This window comes from Microtus ochrogaster, chromosome 15, assembly GCF_000317375.1.
Source record: "Microtus ochrogaster isolate Prairie Vole_2 chromosome 15, MicOch1.0, whole genome shotgun sequence".
In the NCBI taxonomy this organism is placed as follows: domain Eukaryota; kingdom Metazoa; phylum Chordata; class Mammalia; order Rodentia; family Cricetidae; genus Microtus; species Microtus ochrogaster.
In genome coordinates, this window is record NC_022017.1 from 25787554 (window position 1) to 25797582 (window position 10029).

A 10029-nucleotide genomic window follows, 5' to 3' on the forward strand; every position below is an offset into this window, starting at 1 on the left:
CTTTAATAAATAAATAAATAATAAAAAAGAAAAAAGAGCACAGTCCTCTAAGCAAAACAATTGTATTTTTCATAAGCTGTGCCTGCTTGCAAAAGCCCTAACTAGAGGTCACTAGGGGGAAGAAGACTTCCCTACCAGCAGAAAAGGAGACTCTACTCTCTCCTGTATCCCCTATCCATTTAAACAAAATTCTGCCCTAATTGTAAGTAGCTTCTGGAGATGCTAGAACATATAGGCTGGGAAAGCTAAGGAACTCCATCTACAAGGCTATGGGGACTCCATTATCCACACTAGGTGAAGAGTTTCTTGGCTATTGCTTTGGAGTCTCCCCCCTCTTACTAGTACTCTCTCACCCAAAGTAAGCCTCAAGACTCACCGGTTCCCCAGAGTGAACTCTGGTAGAATCATGGAAGTTTTTAGGAAAGGGATAGTTGTCTCCCTGAGAGAGGACTTCTCACAACATTCCTAGGATGGAAACTTCCCAGGAAACAAATTTTCATCAATCAAACAAAGAAAGGGCCCTGAAGATTAGGAATATTCACAGTTGACGGAGGAATGAATAAGAAACAGAGAAGAAAGTACACAGGCGTTTCATAAGTGAACCCAGAAGGAGCTAAAAGGGTCTAATTGATGGCCTATGGGCTGAAGATCTTCAGGAAGTCTAAACAGTTCCTGCCAAACTGTACGAAAATTCCAAAATCAGAGGCAGTAGAGTGCAGGAGACCAAGTACAGACCTGAGAATCCACACGAGAACAAATTTAAGTTTTACTCTGGGTTCTGCCAACCACTGGACAGCCTCTCCTTTCGCATCCCTAGCAAAACCTGCTTTGCAAGGCTGCTGCAAATAGCCATGAGAAGGCATGATGCAGCAACACAGACACTAAACAAATAAATCATCCACTCCTTTTTTCTGTTAGTGAAATTACACAAATTCCCCCCAACCCTGGATCTTTTTTTTTAGTCTTGGAAATATAAAGCCAAACTTACCTGTAGGCTCCAATTTGCATAGAAGACAAACCAACCACCTAAACAACACCCTGGGAATTAGTGACTAACATACATAGAACTATATCCCCCAAACATCCACTCCCCCAGAACTGTAATAAAGGTTTTAGAGAGATACTGAACTTTATCTTTTGCAGAATTAATAAGCTAGGAAAATACATTTTCACTATCCAACTAGAAACAGGATTGAGTTACAAGAATATAGAAGCTTCCAGAACATAAAAAAAAAAAAAAAGAAGTATGTGGCAGGGGGGGGGGGGGGTGTCCCCTAGAGGCAATGCTTTCAGGTTTGAGACTTTGTTAGCACAGGAAAGACACTGGGATGGAGAGGCATTCTCACACACAAAGAATGAATCCTTCATGCTCTACTAGAGAATACACAGCAACTTCCTGGGGGCCCCAGGGTCCTCTACACAGCACTTGGGTACTCTCAAGGCTTCTTAGGGTGCAACCTGCTCCTGACTCTGTGAGCTATCCACAAGCCTAAGAATCACTACAGCGTTTTCCTGTGAGGAGTCACTCCAAATCAGCAGCAAAACAATCACTGAACACAAGGAACGTCTCTCTGTTATGCTCCTAAAGAGATGAGTAAAGTATCTTATTCTCTATTCACTACTGTCTATCCACTCTTAGAACTGCTCCTTTAAAATCCTTGGCAGCATCTCTGTGATTTGCATCAGCTTCTCTTGAGTGATAGTTCTCCTAGACACTGTATAACCTATTCTATGAAAACTCTTAATTATATTATTTTCCTCTACAGAGTGCTATTTCTTTGCTTTTTGTTTTAGTGAACACTTATTTTACTGACTTAAACATAAACTTGGCAAACTGACAACTCAGATTTCAGTAACTATTTTGTCCATAGCTTACCTGCTTGGAGCCTACCAGCCCAGAGGATTGAACTCAGGCCATCAGGTTTGGTGGCAAGTGCCTTTACCCACTGAGACATTTTGCTAGCTTTGTTCTCTCCCCCAACCCCCGCCACCAAGCTAGAAAATATGCAGATTTTCTGTAAATCACATTTTGTCTCATTCCCTTCTTCTAGTACCAATTTCACTCCAGAATCTATGAATCTGTGTCCATTTGGATGTCTTCACAAGACTGTCTTAAACCAGTTTATAACTGTGTAAGGCCGACAGGAGCAACCTACACTATTAACAGAAGGAAAACCTACACAAGTTTTTCTAACTTCACTTTTTCTCAAAGTGCTATCATCCATAATTAAGACAAGGCTTTGCATGGATCACCTGTCACATAAAGAACCAAGGCTACATATACTTCCAAGGTGGCTTTTGCAAACTTTTCCGGTACCATGGTGCTTCTTGACTAGCTCCACTCTCTGCATCTCAGTTTCCAAGGCTTCTCTAGATGGCTTCACCAAGTCACAGGAAGGTGGTCTCATGGAATCAGCACTTCCTCATAACTAGCTTCTAAAAAGGGTGCAAATTAAAGACTATGCCACAAATTATATAAGCTTATGCCTATCATATGTTACTGTTCAAAGCAGTCACGTGGACTGGAAAGATTCAACAGGATGGAGAAATAGATGCCTCTATAGGATTATAGTAAAATGACACTTAGAAATATGCATACAATAGCAAGAACTTTTACATATGTCTTAGAAAATATAACCTACAAAAGACTTAATATTTAAATAAGCAAAACAAACACTGCCCAAAGTAAATTCCCATAAGACAAAGAACCTCTAGTTCCAGCTGGACATGGTGGTACATCTTTAATCTCAGTGCTCAGGAGGTGGAGAAAAGCAGATCTCTGTGAGTTCAATGCCAGCTTGGTTTAAATAGCAAGTTCCAGGACAGCTAAGGCTACTAAACAAAGACTATCTGGGGAATGGAGGAAGGTGGGTATTAATTCATTGTGAAGAATGAGACCTAAGCATCATGCCACTCTTTCATCAATATTAATGTTATGTTTTCAGTATCGTCGGCTCTGCAATGTTCAGTACAAAAGACAGAACACAAGAGGTTCTAAAGGCAGTCTCTCCTATTTCCAGAAGGTAAAGGCATATCCATTCAGAACACTTAGTTTTAAAGACTCAGGACAGGACACTATTCACCCATAATTGTAGGATGCACTAATGAAGGATTTTTTCCTAACAATAATGCCAGCTTTTTGGTTTTATTCTTTTTAAGATAGTCTTGCTATGTAGCCTAGACTGGCCTTGAAGTAGTAATTCTAACTGTTTGGTCTTCTCTGTGGCAGGGATAACCAAACCTGGCTCCATGTTCTGAAATGTCTATTACTAGAAAAATTTCCAAACATTAAAGTCATTTGTCTGTTGCTTTTCTTCGTTGTTTTGGAGACCAAATATGTAACTCTGGCAGACAGGAAATTGCTATGTAGAATAGGATAGCCTGGAATTCATAGAGATCCACCGGCCTCCAAGCCTGGCTGGTTTTGTTTTTATTTTATTGACTGTTCCCTATATCATAATAGAGTGCTTAAATAAACAGACCTCAGACAAACACTGTTAATTTACAAGAAAGGAGAATGTATCAAATACATTCAGGACAAAGACAATGCAAAATCTATAAAAATACAGACCATAAAGCAAAAACGTGACAATACAGGACCAGCCAGAAGGATCAGTAGACAAAAAAGATCACTTGTTGCAGAGCCTCTAACCTACGCTTGATTTCTAGAGTGGATGGTGAAAGGAAAGAGCCGACTTCATGTGCATGCACCTGCACTGTTTCACACTTACACATCTAACACACACCACTAAAATAAAAAGCAAAAAATTTCAAGTATGATATATTGTGCTTATTTGTAGGAAAAAGAAGTAACATACTATTTTATGTTACACATTAACCATAGATATTCTTTTCAATTAATTTTCTAAGAACTCACATAAGATCTCACTCCCCTGCTGAGTGAAGGCATTCTAAGTTCTAAACAGTATAGTCTAAACAAAGTTATATGCGACACATTAAGAAATAATCTTACTTTGTCCTGGTTTTCTTTATTCTTGTAACACAGATTTCCAATGAGACGAATGAGATGAGATTTAAACCCTTCAGTCATGTGTTCGATGTCACCCTCTGCTTTTAGAGAGTCAGAGGGACTGAAGATGTTCGTGGTATCTTTTCCAACTACGTGAATCACCCGTAAAACATCTAAGCAAAAGAACAGAGTTCATTTTCCATAAGAAAATACACAGTATCTAAGTTTTCCATAAACAAACACAGCGGACTAAAATGAAGTGATAAAGCACCAAATACTCCCTCAATAATGACTGGCATGTGGGGTCCAGCACAGCAGCTGATCACCTCCTAGAGTGCATGAGGCTTCAGTTCATCCTCAGAGCCACCAGGAATATACAACAGCGTAACAATAGCCAGACAGCTTCTTTGCTTTTGCATTAATTTTTCTAGGTTCCAGTTTGAAGGAGGCTGATTGTAACAATTAGCTTCACTTGGAATTTCTATTTATCCACAAAGGAAAGTTAACTAAAATGTTGCAAGCTTTTTCTTATAAAATGATTTTCAATTCCAATTTGTTTATACAAAATCAAATGTGAGAGCTAGTCAGGTTAAATGTAAATCATAAGAGGTTTTGGTAATTACTTACTCAATGGCCAATAATCAGCCTCAGCCATGGACTGACATCAGCTATAATCACAGGAAATAATACTGCTATATTCTATGAACACTCCCAAGAAGCCTATGAAAACAGACTTCCAGGAGTTATCCATTTTCCCATATTATTTCATTTAACCTTCTGAACAAACCTATTAAATACAGCCATCGCTTTCACAATTTTACAAGAAGCAATAAGACTCAGAGAAGTAGTAACATGGCAGAGATAGGATGGCAATCCACACTGGCTCTAGCTTCATGGTTCCCAGTTTGGTTATTTATTCTGATCATCATTTAAAGTACTAAATTTAAACTAGAATTCAGGAATGGAATTACATGACTTCTACAGACCACTGCTAGTTCAGTTACACTTTTAGATACAAAGATATCTTTCTTCTATATTGACATCTAGACAAAATACCTGGTTGGTTTTTTTTTTCTTTTAGGTAAAATATTGAACGGTGACAAGCAAAACATAGATTTGGGTATCTACATGAATGGAGGTTCTATAGGGCTTAATTTGCAAACAGCTTTTGAGTAAAGACAGTAATACTTCAAATACTGGTTTCCTAATTATTGTTAATCTTGTTACAAGATTAAATCTCTAACCTGAGTAAAACACTATTCTTTGTTTTTGGAAGTATAATTGAGGAAAACAAATTACCAGATTTTATAAATAAAATTTATGGTATAATAAAACTTATCATTTGCAAATCCCCACCATCAGTTTCATCAAAAACATTCCCATAAGGTGACACTGCAGGTATGTGCAGAGGGGCTTGATTAGTCAACAGTGTCTGCTCCATAGCAGAGAAGGAACAGCAATGCAGCCTCAGTTTAAGCAACCTGAGCTGTTAGCATTATACCACAATTCTAGTCAAGGAAAACTTTCAAAGAATCTCAATTGAAAGCACCAAGAATAAGGGCTTGTGTTTGAATTTATAGCATAGAGCATGTCAAGAATTTCTTAACTAAAAACACTAAGCCTGCTGTTTCACTCACCAATCACTCGTTCCATCAGATCAGGAAAAACTTGTAGGTAACCAAGAAGCTCAGTGTGGGATGTCATTTCACACAAGACGTCCAGAAGCCGAATGGTAGCCAGTGCTTCCTAAAAAGATAAGGAAACCTCCTTGCTAGGAATCAGAGTTTTAACTTTGATTGTTATAGACAACAAGAGGATAAAATGCTGTAACAAGTACCATGTGACACATCTACAGAGAAACACAAGTATCCAGATATTCTGAATAATCACTAACAGGTGCATCAAGAGGGCAAGACTCCATGTCATTATATGTCATCTTGGAGGAAAGAGTAGAAAAGCTCTTACTGAAGCAAAAATACCTTCCAACAGTGGGATAAATGTTCCAAAGTACAACCGACACATAACGCTTATGTAAATACTTTCTTTTAAAAGCACTCTCAGTATGAAAGTTACACTTTAAAGATACAAACATTCCATTAAACACACTAACTTCTTGTCTACAAAAGTCCTATAATGTCCCAAGGTCTAAAAAACACTAGTTTTCTCTCCTTTTGCTCCTGATCTGGACCTTGAGATTTCTGTCCGGTGCTCCAAAGTGGGTTTCTATCTCCTTTCATCGCCTGATGAAGGTTAATATTCAGGAGGATGTCTATATGTTTTTCTTTGGATTCTCCTTATTTAGCTTCTCTAGGATCACTAATTATAGGCTCAATGGAGCAGAAGGAGAGAGAGCACGAGCAAGGAACTCAGGACCACGAGGGGTGCACCCACACACTGAGACAATGGGGATGTTCTATCGGGAACTCACCAAGGCCAGCTGGCCTGGGTCTGAAAAAGCCCAGGATAAAACTGGACTCGCTGAACATAGCGAACAATGAGGACTACTGAGAACTCAAGAAACAATGGCAATGGGTTTTTGATCCTACTGCATGTACTGGCTTTGTGGGAGCCTAGGCAGTTTGGATGCTCACCTTACTAGACCTGGATAAAGGTGGGTGGTCCTTGGACTTCCCACAGGGCAGGGAACCCTGATTGCTCTTTGGGCTGACAAGGGAGGGGGACTTGGTTGGGGGAGGGGAGGGAAATGGGAAGCGATGGCAGGGAAGAGACAGAATCTTTAATAAATAAATAAACGGAAAAAAAAAACACTAGTTTTGCCGGGCGGTGGTGGCGCACGTCTTTAATCCCAGCACTCGGGAGGCAGAGGCAGGCGGATATCTGTGAGTTCGAGGCCAGCCTGGTCTACAAGAGCTAGTTCCAGGACAGGAACCAAAAGGTACGGAGAAACCCTGTCTCAAAAATCCAAAAAAAGAAAAAAAAACACTAGTTTTAAGAACTTACACTAGTCCCGGGTAAATCTAAGCCTGTATGCAATGTATTGGTAAGGTGGAAAAGATAATATTATTTGAAAATGCTAGCTTGCAGTTACTTCATATAAATAGTTTAGTTTATATGAAACAGAGGCACAACCAGGAAATTCCCATGTGCTGATTCTATGGCATCCAATATTCCAATGTATTTTTCAGAGTTATAATTTTTATATATTTTTAAACCCCACTTTTTCAAGTATATATTATTTGACAAAACATAGTAGCACCTATAAATTTAGGTCATGAAGATAAAATTCTTCAAAACAAAAATTTTTTTTAATAATACTACTCTTTGTAGACATTAGAAAAATTGAAGGTAAGTCTTGTTTTCAACAAATCTCAAAATAATATTGAGAAATAACAAACTTTAATGCCTTGGGTCTTTATTTCAAAGCTTACACATGCTAATAAAAAGCTAAGAGGGATATAAAAAGATTAGAGTCTATGTCTGAAGTCAGTATCAGGGGTAAATCCATTTTCATTAACTCCGCAGTGCTTAAGCACTCTCTTCTGCTAAGTGGTGACAGCCCAGACTATCTATCGCCTCTAGGTGACAAGTCTACTGGAGAAACAGCAGGTTGACTCAACATAGTAAAGGCTGCTTTTATTTTGTTTGTTTTCTGTATGCATACAATTTATTAAAACCCTTCACAAATGATGCTATATTGAAAGTTCTTGTACAAATATCTGCAGTTCTGAACAAGTAAATGTGGGTTTATACATTCTTAAAAATCCAAATGCTGGGTCAAGAGTATGTACATTAAAAATGGTTTAGCAGGCGGGGCGGTGGTGGCGCACGCCTTTAATCCCAGCACTCGGGAGGCAGAGACAGGCGGATCTCTGTCAGTTCGAGACCAGCCTGGTCTACAGAGCTAGTTCCAGGACAGGCTCCAAAGCCACAGAGAGACCCTGTCTCGGAAAAAAAAAAACAAAACAAAAAAAAAATGGTTTAGCCGTATTTTGAATGGCACACCAATCTTTTAGAAGGCTGCTACAACACTTTGCAAATTTTTTAAAAGATGTATTTTATTTTTAATTTTATGCGTGTGTTTGTGCACATGAGAATGGGTTCCCAGGGAGGCCAGAAGAGGTCTCTTTTTCACTGACTAGTGCAGCTGTTAGGGATCATAAGTACTAGTACTTTGCATGTTTCTGTCTCTTCAATGTGGGAATTACAAGAGCACACGTGGCTTTTTCACGTGTGTTCTGGAGATCAAACTCAGGTCCCACGCTTATGTGTAAGCACTTCACTGCCTGAGCTATCACCCCTGTCCCATCTCACTCTTAGTTTTAAGACAATACATGTTTAACCTTTAATTATGTATCGTATGTGTGTGGTGTGGGTGCGTATAGGTGAGCAAAAAAGCCTAGAAACATTGAGTTAGAAGCAGCTGTGAGCTACTCAGTACCTGTGTGCTGGGAATTCAAAAGGTCCTCTAAAAAGTAGTACAGGCTGTAACCACTGAGCAATCTTTCATGTCATTGAGAGCAATTTTTTTCTGTTAAATTTTTTTTAATTTTTTTATATTATTATTTATTTATTTATTAAAGATTTCTGTCTCTTCCCCACCACCGCCTCCCATATCCCTCCCCCTCCCCCATCAACTCCCCCTCTCTCATCAGCCCAAAGAGCAGACTGGGTTCCCTGCCCTGTGGGGAATCCAAGGACCTCCCACCTCCTTCCAGGTCTAGTAAAGTGAACATCCAAACAGCCTAGGCTCCCACAAAGCCAGTACATGCAGTAGGATCAAAACTCAGTGCCATTGTTCTTGACTTCTCAGCAGTCCTCATTGTCCACTATGTTCAACGAGTCCGGTTTTATCCCATGCTTTTTCAGACCCAGTCCAGCTGGCCTTGGTGAAGAGAGCAATTTTTAAGTGATACACCAAAGCAATATTGGCTTTAGTATTTGTTTGTTTAGTTTTTTAAGACAGTGTTTTTCTGTGTAGCCCTGGCTGGCCCAGAACTTACTCTATAGACCAGGCTGGCCTCAAACTCACAAATATCTACCTTCCTCTGCCTCCCAAGTGCTTGGATTAAAGGTGTGTGCTGTCACCACCATCCAACTAATGCTGATTTTTTTTTTAATAAAAGAAATTTAATGAGTATGGGGAATATGTTACGTGGGGTTAAGCCAACCTCCTTTTGGTCAATAACACAGATTCTAGGAGAAAAGAAAAAAAACTATGTCTAATAGTGAAACCTTGTTCAACCTTTGAAAAACATATAGCAGGGCCAGTGAGGGGGCTAGGCAGATAAAGGTGCTTGCACCTAAACCTCAAACTCTGAAATTAACATGTTGGAAGTAGGGAAGTTGTAACTGCTTTTTTGTTTTTGTTTTTTACTCTTTGGGGGCCCACCACCACCCAGTTCCCAAATAAATACACAGAAACTTATTCTTACTTATGAATATCCAGTCTTAGCTTGGCTTGCTTCTAGCCATCTTTTCTAACTGAAAATTATTTCGTTTCTCTTTAACTATGTTTTACCTAAGGGTTTTTATCTTTATTCTGTATGTCCTTCTTCCCTTCTCACTCAGTGGCTGTGTGTGTGGCCCTGGCATCCTCTTCTCTCTAATTCTTTTCTCGTTCTTTGCTCTTCTCAAGCCTAGATTTCACCTTCTATTTATTCTCTCTGCCTGGCAGCCTGACCTATTTCTCTATCTTGCCTACTTATTGGTCGCTCAGCTCTTTATTAGACCAATCAGGTGTTTTAGACAGGTAAAGTAATACAGCTTTACAGAGTTAAACAAATGCAGCATAAAAGAATTCAACACATCTGTGCATCATTAAATAAATGTTCCACAGCAGCCGGGCAGTCGTGGCGCACGCCTTTAATCCCAGCACTTGGAAGGCAGAGGCAGGGGGATCTCTGAGAGTTCGAGGCCAGCCTGGTCTACAAGAGCTAGTTCCAGGACAGGCTCCAAAGCCACAGAGAGACCCTGTCTCTTCAATGTGGGAATTACAAGAGCACACTTGGCTTTTTCACGTGTGTTCTGGAGATCAAACTCAGGTCCCACGCTTATGTGTAAGCACTTCACTGCCTGAGCTATCACCCCTGTCCCATCTC

At 39.6% G+C, this 10029-nt stretch overlaps 1 protein-coding gene across 1 annotated transcript in view; it reads right to left on the bottom strand.

Moving 5' to 3' along the window:
- Positions 1-10029, bottom strand: part of Atxn10 (ataxin 10) — a 150403-nt gene that overhangs the window by 83837 nt on the left and 56537 nt on the right. The window contains exons 8-9 of the mRNA XM_005354399.2: positions 5608-5716; positions 3974-4143 (exon numbers count right to left, since the gene is read on the bottom strand). Coding sequence (XP_005354456.1) covers positions 3974-4143; positions 5608-5716 — 279 coding nt within the window. The remainder of the gene's footprint in view (positions 1-3973; positions 4144-5607; positions 5717-10029) is intronic.